At 38.2% G+C, this 13,788-nt stretch overlaps 1 protein-coding gene across 1 annotated transcript in view; it reads left to right on the top strand.

Annotated features, from left to right (window-relative positions):
• Nucleotides 1-13,788, top strand: part of sec23ip (SEC23 interacting protein) — a 126,117-nt gene that overhangs the window by 70,238 nt on the left and 42,091 nt on the right. The window contains exon 15 of the mRNA XM_078564771.1: nucleotides 4,201-4,303. Coding sequence (XP_078420897.1) covers nucleotides 4,201-4,303 — 103 coding nt within the window. The remainder of the gene's footprint in view (nucleotides 1-4,200; nucleotides 4,304-13,788) is intronic.

Here is a 13,788-nt window from a genome sequence, read left to right on the forward strand (position 1 = left end):
GAACATGATGACATCATTGATTGACCTTTGACCTATCATTTGCAAACCCATGCACAATAAAGCCATCATTTTTTATTTTAATTTGGGGCTCTGACTATTCAAGTCTCTTGTCGGAGCAATTTCTAAGTTTGGCATTTAAGCCTTTCTAATCAATGCAATTTTTCTAGTCCCGCAGCAAAGCAAAAGTGGAAGCAGGTTAGCTCCTCCTTGCCTCAAGTGAGTCTTGGCCTCTCTCGGGACTTCCTTTAGCTGGGGTCCAGAGAGCCGCTTCTAGGCTGGGCTGGACCTGGGGGACAGTACACTGTCTGAATTTTCTGGAAAATTTCCAGGGTGTGGAGTGGTGATTTCTTCTAGCCGGAGTAGTTGGAAGTTCAGAGTGGAAGACAATTCAGTTACCCAGCCCAATCACTGCCTTACCTCCTGGCTGGGCTGGTTCCTTCATTTGTTGTTCCCTCTAAGTCTCAAGTCAATCACTCAAGGACTCGACTGGAGGCCTGCTCGCTCTGCTCACTCTTCACACTGCCTGCTGCAGGAAATAACAGGATGGACAGTAAGCAGCGACGTCCACACGCACAGTATACGTGTGTGGCCACAACATAAACATTATCGCACTGGTTGTGCCCGCTTGGGAGTGCTGCCATTCAGTTAAGTGGACTCCAGGCTGTTGGGAATTGCAAATCCTATTAGTTTAAAAATCTCCCGGACTGCTCTTTATAACCACCAGGAGATTGAGGGTGATTCCAGGGGTCTCCCAGCCATTCCACGAGGGTGGGAAACCCTACAAGGGATTCGCAAGAGTTTGTAGGAATCAGGAAGTTGTCCATCTTAAGACAAAAATGTTCTTAAGCATCAGTTAAAATGTCCCTTTTTTTAAACAAAAGTACAAATCAATATAATTGAATATTAACTATAAAGATTTTTAGCACTAGAAGAAATGACATGCATTTGTGTAGCATCTTTCTTGATCCCCGGACATCCCAAAGCACTTCTCAGCCAATAAAGTGTAATCACTGTTGTAATACAGACAAATGTGGCAACATATGTGCACACAGCAAGGTTTTACAAACAAAATAACCAAATAATGTTTTATTGCTGAAAAAGAGACTTGTTAAAGCTTCTCACCTTGCACTCAGGACACTTTGCAAGACTACCAATATAAGAGGAAGACAACGATTTATACTGTATGTGAAGTGAGTGCCGATTGTTTGGAAGTAGACACTATTTCAGCTAAACAAAATAAGTGACAGCCATTCACTGACACATTCCTCAGGGCAATGCCTGGTTTAAATTTCAAACAATGCTTGGCAGTTAACTGTCAGTCACCATCACTGATGCATTCTCACGGCAACGCCTCTATCAATCAGACTTTACTTGCTAACCATTCAGAGCACACTTCACATACAGTATAAATTATTGTTTTCCCCTTATATTGTTATTCTTGCCAAGTGTCCTGATGAGTGCAAGACAAAAAGCTTCAACAAGTCTCTTTTTTGCAGCAATACTCAAGTTCTGTACTGCCAAACGACCAATGTTTTATAGTGATATTAGTCAAGGGATAAATGTTGACCAGGACACCCAAGAGAACTTTTCTGTTTCTCTTCATGGCATGAGATCTTTTACATCCACCAGAGAGCTACTGATTTAAGCAAAACACTGCGGATGCTGGAAATCCAAATCACAAACAAAAATACCTGGAAAAACTCAGCAGGTCTGACAGCATCTGCGGAGAGGAATACAGTTAACGTTTCGAGTCTGAATGACCCTTCAACAGAACAGTTCTGTTGAAGGGTCATTCGGACTCGAAATGTTAACTGTGTTCCTCTCCGCAGATGCTGCCAGACCTGCTGAGTTTTTCCAGGTATTTTTGTTTTTGTTTTAGAGAGCTACTGATCTTGTTTTAGCATCTCAGCCAAAGGGTGCTTCAACATTGCTGCACTCCCTCAGCAGTATACTGTAATAGGCTAAATTATGTGCTCATGGCTGGAATGTGACTTGAACTCATGACTTCTGACTCAGGTAAGCTTGCTGCCACTGAACCAAACATCTGGAGCCTTAGATCTGAAATGTCGACTGACTGACATCCTTTTCTCCACAGATGCTACCTACTGAGTATTTCCAGCTTTTCCTCTTGTTTCTATTCTGTTTTTCAGCATTTGCGATATTTTATTTTTTAATTTAACAAGTTTATTGGTATGCTTTTTAAAAATTACATCGTGGTATTCTGAAATTTTTGTGTAGTTGGGCTCGTTTCTATTAAATTTAGATGTATAGCTCTGAAATCGTTAATTACTTCATTAACTGCAGAGCTATTGACAACTGGTTGTAAATATATTAGCTAATGATTTTATATTTTGGGAATGTGTTAATATATTCTAATCAAAAAGGCATCCAGTTAGTTTGAATGCGATACATAGTAATTGACTAGCAAGTCTAAGAATGTTAATGAAATTCTTGCAGTGCTTCCGGAGGGTTTTGATTGATGCATGATTTTCCCTGGGGAAATTCTCTCATGTATTGATGGAAATAATTCCTGCTTACAACTTTTTGCAGAGAATATTTCATTCTATATCTTTTAAATTTGTGATATTAACACAAACGCAATATTTAGAAAATAGCATTGGATACTGTCCTGATGACTCAAAGTTCATATAGTGAGCTGGTGAACATAAAGACTTGGTATATCACCGGTTTGATCCCTTCTATGAACTGATTTAACTGATGTCAAGCAGAGCCCTGTGTGTGAGCATATGTAGCTTCTAGCACGCATAAGTGAGCCACACTGCGAGTCCGACTGATAATCTTAAATTGGTTGTCACTGTGATTCTTAGCACAATTGTGCATTCTCCATGGCAATGCCTCTACCAATCAGAGTTCACTTGCCAGCCAATCACCACTCTCTTCTCATGCAATGTAATTTGTTGTTCCCTTTACAATTCTTGTGAACTGTTCTGATGACTGCAAGATGAAAAGCTTCAACAGCATGTCTCCTTTTTCAGCAATTATCAAGTTCTGTACTACCAAACGACTGTTTTGGAGAGCACTAGGATTTTTTTTTAAAATATGGGACTTGGGAACAAAAATTTACATTTATATATTTGGCTTTTGAAATATTAGAATATTTGTTTTCTGACTGCTGTAACATCCAATTTTATTTTAAAATTACAGTGGTGAAAATAAAGCTTGTACATCACATCCTGTGGTACAGAATGCAGGCAGCATTTATATTCCTGATCACATTCATCTTTCTGTTTTTTGTATTCACTTTTTTTTATTTCTGGCACATTTATAGAGGATTTAGTGAGCATGAGTTAGCAAAGCCCTGAAAGTCTGAGGGGCATGTATGGGTTCCATTGCCAGATGAGGAATTTAAATCACACATATATTTTGTCAACAAAGAGAACAGTTTTGCCTGGAAATTGGTCAGTTTGTCTTGCAGACTATATATGCTTTTCTCATTGCTGTATGGGAGACCTTACTGTGCACAAATTGGCTGCCACATTTCCGACATTGCAAAGGAGATTACACGTCATGGTTTTAAAGCCTTATGGCGCATCCTGAGGTCATAAAAGACACTATATAAGCATGGGTTTTTCTTTTTTTTTGTATTCTTGTGCACCTACATCTTGGTAACCAATATTTTTATGCCCTTCCAGAGATCTCTTTGCTCAGAAGAATGACATTTCTTGAGTTTTCATTATTAGGTACAGATATCCAATTTCTTCAGTGTATCCCTTTTTTTAATAACTACATTTTGAGCCAGTTTTATTAAGATCATGTGTTCCTGTACAATAGTAATTAGTTTGGATGCTAACTGCTTCAGTTCAATAGTTAAATCTATGCCTTCAGCCTAATGTTTATTATGACACCAAAGTTTAAGAAGTTATTTTTTTCGCAACCAGAACTATCTGGTGTGCAGTACACAATGCATAACCAATGACTACAGGTATGTTGTAACTGTAAATTGTTTCTGTTCAGTTTCACATTTATGTTTTACAATTTCAGCTTCAACATTCTGGCGAATGGATCACTTTTCACAACCTCCAACGAAGCTGCTGTCATTTTCTTTCACAGTGCAGCTGGGAAATTATACTGAATCCATTTAAGTTTAATTAGAATTTACCCTTCAGGGAGGTTCATATTGTAAATTTTAAATTGGTCTAACTACTACTTTAAAGCAAGTCTTTGTTGATTCCTTTGCAGTTGGATCCTGTGGCATATAGAATGGAGCCCATGATTCTCCCTGGTTTGTGTATGAAACCAGTTCTCGTTCCACATCACAAAGGTAGAAAGAGACTGCACCTTGGTAAGCACCGGATCCTGCAAATTTAATCCCCTGTGCTTAAAATTAACCAAATATATTTAACATAAAATTTGAACTGTAATCAGAGTATAACACACAATTATCATGTTAAAATGTATATTTTGCTAGAAATTGAATTTACATGTGTAAATGCTTGTATATTTTACATATATTCATCCAACAAATTCAAAGTTTTGTTTACAACAACTATAGGCTTTAGTTTCCATAATTGATTATAAGTAATATCTGAATTTTTCCTGATATGGTTTCTTTCTCTTTAAAATGTGAATGTATCATATTCACCATGGATTTCCCTGAATGTGAGGAAAACTAGTGTCTCACTAATCAACAATTTTCTGAACTACACCTAATTGCCTTGGATTGAATTTGGAGCAAAACTTCTAAAGTCTTCTGAAGTATATTTATGTACGCTTGCATGTATTCTTTGTCATTTACATTGGGTACCTCAGTTTTTTATTGAAAATCTTGTACCACACCTGTTCCTATAAATTTAAATTTATATGTAAATTTACCTCAAAGGGGCAGCATGTAGATGAAAAACAAGAGAGCACCACAGATAGATCCTTTGGGGACTCCCAAGTAAATGGTCCATGGGTGTGAAGAAAGTCTATTGCTCCAGGCATTCTGGCTGTGGTTTGATAGGTAACAGCAAAATTAAAGGCAGGCAGCCCCACTGAGATGAGCAATGGAGGAGACAAGTTTGAAGCAGATTGTGTCATTGATCATGTCAAATACTGCGGAGTGAGCAAGAGGGCTAGTGTATCATAGTCACACAGTCGCATAGAGGATCCCATCTTCACTTCAGTTTGCGCTGTTTTAAGTTTTGTGGAAGAGACAGAAAACTGATGGGAGAGATTCAAACAAAGTTGTGGGAAAGATGGGTGAAGATTTGGGAGCCTATTGGAGAGGAATGGATGATCGGAGGTGGTGGAGAGGTAGTTTGCAAGGACCACAGGAGTAAAGTTGGTGGAGTGGTAATTTACAAGGATTGAGGATAAAAGGTATATTTGCTTTGAGAAGGGGCTTTTAAAAAGGAGGGAGGACAAGAGGAAACTATTTACATTTAGAACCAGAAACGCTTGTGCCTACAAGATCTCTTCAAAGCTTCGATTTTTAAATTGTTTAACCCTTGGAACAATGCGACCTGCAACACATGAGCATATAATTCCATGGCTGGTCTTTAAGTTAAAATATTGTGAGAATAGCACACAGCTCCTGTCCATTACATTCCATTGCAGCTGGCTGGAGAATATTCAAATATGTCAAATAACTCAAATTTGGCTGAAGTATAATTTTGTTAATAAGACGCTTCTGTGCAGATTGCATAACAGAAATAATTTTGAAACATTTTTTCAGTTACCATTTTGCCCGTGGCTTGTTGAAAGTAACAAACATTGAAATACAGGGTCAGTGTCTCAAATCCAGCTATCCAAAAACCATCAATGTCTAAAAACTGGGCTTTTTTTAAGCTGCCATGCATCAATTTTTATTATTAGATGAGTAAAATAACTTGAGGGCTTATTGGGCTAGGTGCTGCATTGGTGTGGTGGCATGCCTGTCTTTTCCTGCAATGAGTGGACCAAGCAACCTTTGACTTGAACTGCCTGACCCAAAAATCGACAAGATCTGAAATCTGGCACGGACTTGCTCCTGAGGTTGCTGGTTTTGAGGCACTGTTTCTGTATTGTATCCTTCAGCATGACATTATTAAATTTGCCTATAAAATTACATTTTGTTGTCATGGACTTACTGGAGTGACTGGGTTGAGGGTGATATTTTTTCCCAAGCTAACTACTGGAAGCTGTCTGCACTTCCCAAGATTTTGCAGTCGAAGTATATTCAAAGTTTCCCAGAATATTTTATTGTAGTATCCCTTTCCTCATGCTGTAACAAATTCTGTTTATTTTTCTTAGTATAAACTCTGCTGCCAATAATTATTGATGATTTCTCCGTCTGATGCCTGAAGATCTATCCCACCTATTGTTGCTGAACCTCAAGGCCTCCCTAACCTCCTGCAACTCTGCCAAACTCCTCCCTCCTTTGTAACAAACCATATAACTTCCCTCCAAACAAACCCCAGGTTCTCTCACCTCCCTTGTATTCCAAAACCCAGCTACTACCCCTTTATGCTGCTAAATCTTAAAATTATCCCCATCACCATCACGATCCATATCCTGCAACTCACTGAGCAATGATGGAAGATTTACTAACAACACGGTAAAAGTCACATGATCATGCGCTTTTTCACATGAATTGTCACTCCAGGATCATCCTAAAGGGCCACAATAATCCCAGATTCTTTCCCATTAATGTCTTTCCCCTTCGCCACTAAACTCATTCTCCCCTCAAATGATGACAAGTTTTCTGAGTTTATAAACGTTTTTGTCCAACTCTTCTCTTGGCTCCGTCAGGCTCAGCACTGCCATACCCAGTGTCGCCTTCAATGCTTCTACCCCATTGATTGCATATCCTAACCCAGCCCCTTGCACCATGGTCTACACCAATAAAATGCTGCTTTATATCACAAATCTCCATGCATGGTCCTAATGTTGGCTAAGGACATGCTTAGTGAAGAACTGCTCCTTTTTCATGGGGTGGTGGTTGGGGAGGAGACAAGAGGAAATGAAAATCCTATTTCCCAGGCAACAATTATGCACAATTGTACATTGGCAGAGTTCAACTATAGGTCAGTTATGTGACAGATGCAGCCTGAAAAGTTGAGTAGCAAAATCAATATTGAGGGTAGAAGGAGAGCTCCTCAAAGCACCAGTAAGTGACCTGATGTGATACTGACAGTGCCAGGTCCATATTCTAGACTTCCACGATTCAGATGATTGCACGGTATAGGTCTGTTTTTGATATCGGCAATCCCCATTGTGGGAGGATTCGGGTTCCTAGTGTCAGTCACTATCTGTGCTTGAAGTCAATGTTTGTAGATGTCACATGAAGACAGGATTTGGTTTGACTGTGGATCCCACTCCGTCCCCACTAAAATTAAAGAAGTAAGAGGAGAGAATGTAGGAAATTGGAGGTAAATACCCTATTGTATTACAAATAAGTAAATGTTATGTTAGTCACTTATAATTTGAACTAGCTATATCTCAGATGAATCATACTTCAAGACAAAATGTGGTGTGGAAGGAAGCTGCAATTACAAATGTATTTCCTATGGGGGGGATTGGTAAAAAATATAATAGTTATGAGGTAGTTAAAGTTGACTGATGGTGCTTTTCCTGCTGTTGGCTCAATGACAATTGGAATATTGACATACTCAGATTTACAGTTATTGGCCTTTCAGAACAGCAACTTGCTTTGTGACTTTCAGGAACATTTGACCTGTTTATTGGAGGTTAGGCAAATAAAATTAGATAGCGTTAACCTTTGATGCTGAATTGATGCAGTAAAATTTTCTTGTTTTTAAATTAAGCTTACCTTCAGCAGTTGCAATGAGTATGAGTAAATGTTTTAAAGCAATATTGCATGAATTTCTGCCAAATTAGACCTGTCTGAGATTATCTTTCAAGTTACTATTGAATCTCGTATCGCCATCCTTTTAGGCAGTGCATTCCAAATCCGAACGACTGGTCATATAAAAAAAATCCTTTCTCTTCCCTCTAGTTCTTCTGCCAATTATCTTAAATCTGTGTCCCCTGGTTACTGAGCCTATTGCCAGTGGAAACAGTTTATCCTATTTACACTATCAAATTCCCTCGTAATTTTGAACGCCTTGGTTAATCCCAACTTGGCTTTCCTTAGTACTAAGAAGGTTACCTCTCCCTCAAGTCTCTCCACAAAAATCCTTCAACTCCAGTATCCTTCTAATCGTTCTCCTCTGTACTCTCTCCAAGGCCTTGACATCCTTCCTAAAGTGTGCAGTCCAGAATTGGACATACTTCTGCAGCTGAGACCGAAAGAGTGATTTATAAAAGTTTATGATAACTCCTTTGCTTTTGTAACCTCAGCTTCTACTTATAGAACTAATAATCCCATATACCTTAACAGTTTTATTAACTTGCTCTGCCACTTTAAAAGATCTGTGTATGTGAATCCCCAGATTTTTCTGTCCTTGCATCTCCTTTAAAATTTTACCATTTAGTTCACGTTGTCTCTCCCGATTATTCCTCCAAATTGCACCTTGTGGATTTGCTCACTTGACACTCCTCAGTGTCTGCTTATTCCTGGTCTTCAGTTCTTGTGTGACTCTAGTTTTAGTCTACACCCACTTGTGACAACATTTTAAACGTAGCCAATTTGTGACTGACAGTTAATTGCCAAGCATTGTTTGAAATTTAAACCAGGCAGCTTGACCCTGATTGGTCAAGGCATTTCCCTGAGGAATGAGTCAGCGAATGGCTGTCACTTATTTCGTTTGACTGAAACAGGTGCAATATTTGTACATGTTCTGTACATACATTGCGTCTGTTTCAACTAAACAAAATAAGTGACAGCCATTTGCTGACTCATTGGTCAAGACATTGGCCTGAGAAATCAGTGTCTAGCTGCCTGGTTTAAATTTCAAGCAATGCTTGGCAGTTAACTGTCAGTCACCAACAGTGGTGCATTCTCCATGGCAATGTCACTTGCCAACCAATCAGCACTCTCTTCACATACAGTATAAATTATTGTTTACCCACTTTTATTGGTATTCTTGAGTTTCCTGATGAGTGCAAACCAAAAAGCTTAGATATGTCTTTTTTTTTCAGCAATACTCTAGTGCTGTATGACCAAACGACTATTTGTAGCCAATTTGTTTCTGCACCAGTCTTTTTTGGAAGCAAACCTGTATCTTGAGGTATCCAGTTCAAAATAATTACCAAAAGCAAAATAATTGGTAAAGAGGGTGAAGCACTAATTGAAATTCACTTCATTGAGACACAGCTGTAGAATTGTATAAATCCCAGACCAGCTTTGTACTTCCATCTGCTGATTTTCACTTTGCATTTGTGCAATCACCATACAATATTAAACCTGTAATTCTAGAGTGACTTCTTGCTGCAGGACTGAGGGATTGCCCACCCAATTGAAAGAACCAAGTTCAAACCCCGGGTTCAATTAACATCCACTCTGACTGCCCTAAGGAGGTCTGTTTCCATCAGTCCTGGAGGAATTGTCTTTCTACATTGTTCAAGTATACCTTCTGAGGAACCAACCAAGAAACAGTCTTAAGAACATGAGGATAATGTATTTCAGCTACACTCGTCCACTTTGTGGGCCTAGGTGTTCTGTGTGGGTGCATGAGGAATGTCAAATATAATTTTTTTTTAAAAACTTAAACAAAATACTTTTTAAGACTGTATTTGATCCATCCGGTATTTATTATTTCTGAACTAAAAGTTATTTTTGTGGAAAATGACCCTTTCTAATTGCTATCACCTCAGAAAAAAGGTTGAACAAGGGACAGGCCACAAGCCTTTGAAATTGATTTTCCTCTATGTTGAGGTTTTAAAAGCAAAATTCATCTCCAGCCTCATGCTCTATTTTTATTGAAAGTGGAACCTTATGTTTAAGCAAAAGCCCTTTTCCTATTTGCATAGGTCAGTTTTGAATAGGTTTGTTTTTGCATGCATTCCTCTTTAATAAGAAAATAAGAGTTTCTGAACCTACAAAATATTGGAAGTTGTAAACTATTACACTACCTTTGTTATTTAAACCCTACTTTATAAAAACATTGAACCAGCAAAAATTGTAATGAAGACAGTTCTGCCCATCAAACCCATTTCTTTAAAAGTCCATGTATAGTTTGTTCTAACATGGACTTATGAGGATAGTTTCCATGGTTTCTCCTTGTTTTCCCAAAGGCAAACCTGCAGAACACCCAATTAATCCTAAATTTTACATTATGTATTCTAGACCAGGTGCTTTTCCTTTCATTATAGGGTACATTTTCCAATATAGGACACATTGGCTTCAGGGCTTTTAGAAATCAGGGTGAGCCTTGTCTACGCCCATCTAATATTACCCAGCTGTGTTTGAAGCTTGTCTGACTGGTGAACAAAAGGTCTACTATAAGCTACAAAAGTTACATTAATGGGCATGTCCATAGTTCCACCGAGGTTTCATTGTGAGAATTGCACAAGCAGTTTTCTAGAGCAGACCACTCCCTAGTGGCTGTCCCTAGTCTTTGAGTTTTGCTGTCTCAACCAGCATTGTCCTGTTCAACATTCATTGCTTAACTAACATCATTTAAAAAATAAAATATGCAGTCATTATCACAATGCTTTTGTGGAAGCTTGCTCTGTGCATTACAGCAATAACTACACTTCAAAAAGTACTTTAATGACTGTAAATCACGTTGTGATGTTTTGAAGTTGTGAAAGGTGCTATATAAATGTAAGCCTTTTCAAAAACTAAAAACTTTGAATTTATTTTGAGTAAACATCCATTTAAATATTAGAATAGAGAATCAGTTTAAACATTCTTATGAAAATTATTAGATACTAATTTATGCTTACAGTAAATAAATGAATGGTATTTGCTTTCATTATCCTCATCAGTGTCTTTCTGCGGAGCCCTCTGAGTTCAGTTATGCTGTTAAATTTGCAAATGCAAATTTTAGATTCGTGGTTGAAAATGCATTAATATGTTGTATACTGCAAAATTAATTCTATGATCAAAGACTGTAAGATAGCCAGACTCTGTTCCATTACTCTGGCTTTCTAAAAATGTCAAGATACATGGCACTTTAGTGATTAATTTGGAGATAACATTAATCAAAGTTTAATATTTGTTGCATTAATTTTCATTTATTAAAGTGCTAACAACTAAAAGCATAGTTTACAATTTTGCATTTTAACTGCTCTGAGTTTTTAAATAATTTAGATATTTTTAAAACTGACAGGGAAGCAGATTATGATGTGGCTTCCCTGGGAAAAACAAAATTTCCCAGGACACTTACAACTGCACTTTCAAACTCCAAACTATCTCAGCTTTGGCCCTCCATACATCATGGTATTTCTGCATGGTTGATTTTCTCAACCATTCCCTTACCTCAGTCTTTGATGTCTTTGCCTCCAATCTCATTGTGCTGCCTCTTTTCAGCAAGTTCAAGGGGCATATATTTGAGCGTATCTGGCATAATCACCCATTAATCTGGTTGGGTGTCATCAAAAGATATTGGACGTACCCTCCCCTGCTAAACTTGCATACTACTCTGGGATTATTCTGGACAACAAAGATAGCCTTGTATTTTTCAGTGCAACTAGCTGTCTCCTTGAACCCCTCTCCGCGGCCCCTTTAACCTTGCCTCCAACAATTCCCAGTACCTCATAACTTCATCCTTACTAAAATGGAAACCATGTGTTCACCTGTCTTGGTTGCTTTTCCCCTCTTTCCCTATGATCCTTTCCACCTCCACCAACCCAAAACCCATGTCAATCTTTCATCATTCTCCTACCTGTCATCTTCCTCATGTCCTTTCCAAGTTCAAGCTATTCATGAGACCCATCTCCTGCTTCCTTGACCCCAGTCCCACAAAACAACTGACCAGCCAGCTCCCTTCCCTGCACCTCATGCTAGCTATCATTATGTAAATGGTTCCCTTCGAAGTACTGTCTGTCTTCCTTTCAAAACCATGGCTCCCACTCTCCTGTGCCCTTGCAAACTATTAATGAAGATGAAAATTGATCTCTGGCTTTCTAATCTGAGAGTCTTTATTTTTGGTAACTACTTTCAGCTTTCTCCAATTTAATAAATAATCCAGTGTTTCTTATGACTCCTTGCACCTCTCTTATGCATTATCTTGTCTTCTTGAAGCTTTTTTAGAAAGGATTTAACAAATGCTTTTCCAAACGATAAATGCCAAATGTAGCTCCATTATTTGCTGTTGCTGTAACTTTGACTCAGAAAAAATCCAATAAGCCGTTCCTAAATCAGTGCTAACTCTAAACGTTGCTGGATTATTTGCTGGAATGGAGAGAATTTTTAAAACTTTCCTTGGTGAATGGTTATTTTTATGACTGATCCAGCAAACGTGACCCATGTGTTGAAAATGGAAGATGCATTTTTTTCAACTTTGCAGCACCTACACCAGCATATCGTGGAAACCTCTACTCAGTTTTTGATCTGCAATAAAACAGAATGTGAATAAAATTGTATTTACCACTAACAAATGGAATTTCAAATTCTGACAGTTTGGGCCTTCCATTCGATTCTCAACTCATTCTGCCTCCTTTGCTGTGCTCAATGCTGCTGTGCAAGAATTGGTGTTGGAGATGCTGCTGTTAGTTGCTCATGTATTGAATTTGTGCCTAAGTGGTCTTCTCTGGGAACTCAATAAAAAACAGTGTGTGAGATTGAAACTGGCTACGTTCAGGCATTGTGCTCCCCTTTTTTTTAAAAGTAGTGTCCAGTTTCTGTGACTCGTAGAGAAAATGGCCAGTTTCTAAAAGTTCAATGAACGTGCACATGTTCTTCTAGGTTTACTTCATCAGATACAATTATCTTAATTATCAATTATTTTTGATATCTACAGGGCAATCCCAGCACAAATCCCAGTCAACTTTCCCTGCTGATCCCCATTCCTGCTTTTTAGGGGACCAGTTATCTCTAACACCTCCATTCACTCTACGATCGGCTGCTTTTCCCCCAAAAATGTTCTCATCTAATGCAGCTGACCTCCATTTTCTTTTCCCTACATTGTTGACCAAGAGTTCAAATGACCAATCTATTTCTGAGAGCATTTGTTCTGTTGTCCTATATTTCCTACTTGCAGTGTAATATTCTTCATACAGGGTAAAATAAAAGTGAATAACCTGATGCTTTGCTGAACATAACTCCAATATAATAAACTTTGAGGTTAAGCTAGCAAGTAATATAAAAATGGACAGTAAGAGCTTCTTTAAATATATAAAAAGGAAGAGAGGAAAGGAAAAGTGAACATAGACTTACAGAATCAGGCTGGGGAAATAATAATGGGGAACCAGGCAATGGCAGAGGAGTTGAATAAATAACTTGCTTCAGTCTTCACGGTAGAAGATACTAATATCATTCAAATACTAAATAATCAAGGGGCAAAAGAGGGGGAGGAAATAAATACAATAACTATCACTAGAGAAAAAGTACTCGGAAAACTAATGAGGCTAAAGGCCCCTGGTCCTGATGGGTTGCATCCTAGGATATTAAAGGAAGTAGCTACAGAGATAGTAGATGCAGTGGGTAGTAATCTTCCAAGAATCCTTAGATTCTGGAAAAGTCCCAGAGGATTAGAAAACTGCCAATGTAACACCCTTATTCAAAAAGGGAGGGGTACAAAAAACAGGTAACTATAGGCCAGTTAGCTTAACATCTGTCGTTGGGAAAATGTTAGAGTCTATTATAAAGGATGTAATAGCAGAGCATTTAGAATTACATAATCTAATCAAACAGAGTTAGCATGGCTTCATGAAGTGGAAATCACCTGACAAATTTATTAGAATTCTTTGAGGAGGTAACTAGCAGGATAGATAAAGGGGAACTAGTAGATGTAATAT

The sequence above is a fragment of the Cetorhinus maximus genome, chromosome 20 (genome assembly GCF_964194155.1).
Source record: "Cetorhinus maximus chromosome 20, sCetMax3.hap1.1, whole genome shotgun sequence".
NCBI lineage: Eukaryota > Metazoa > Chordata > Chondrichthyes > Lamniformes > Cetorhinidae > Cetorhinus > Cetorhinus maximus.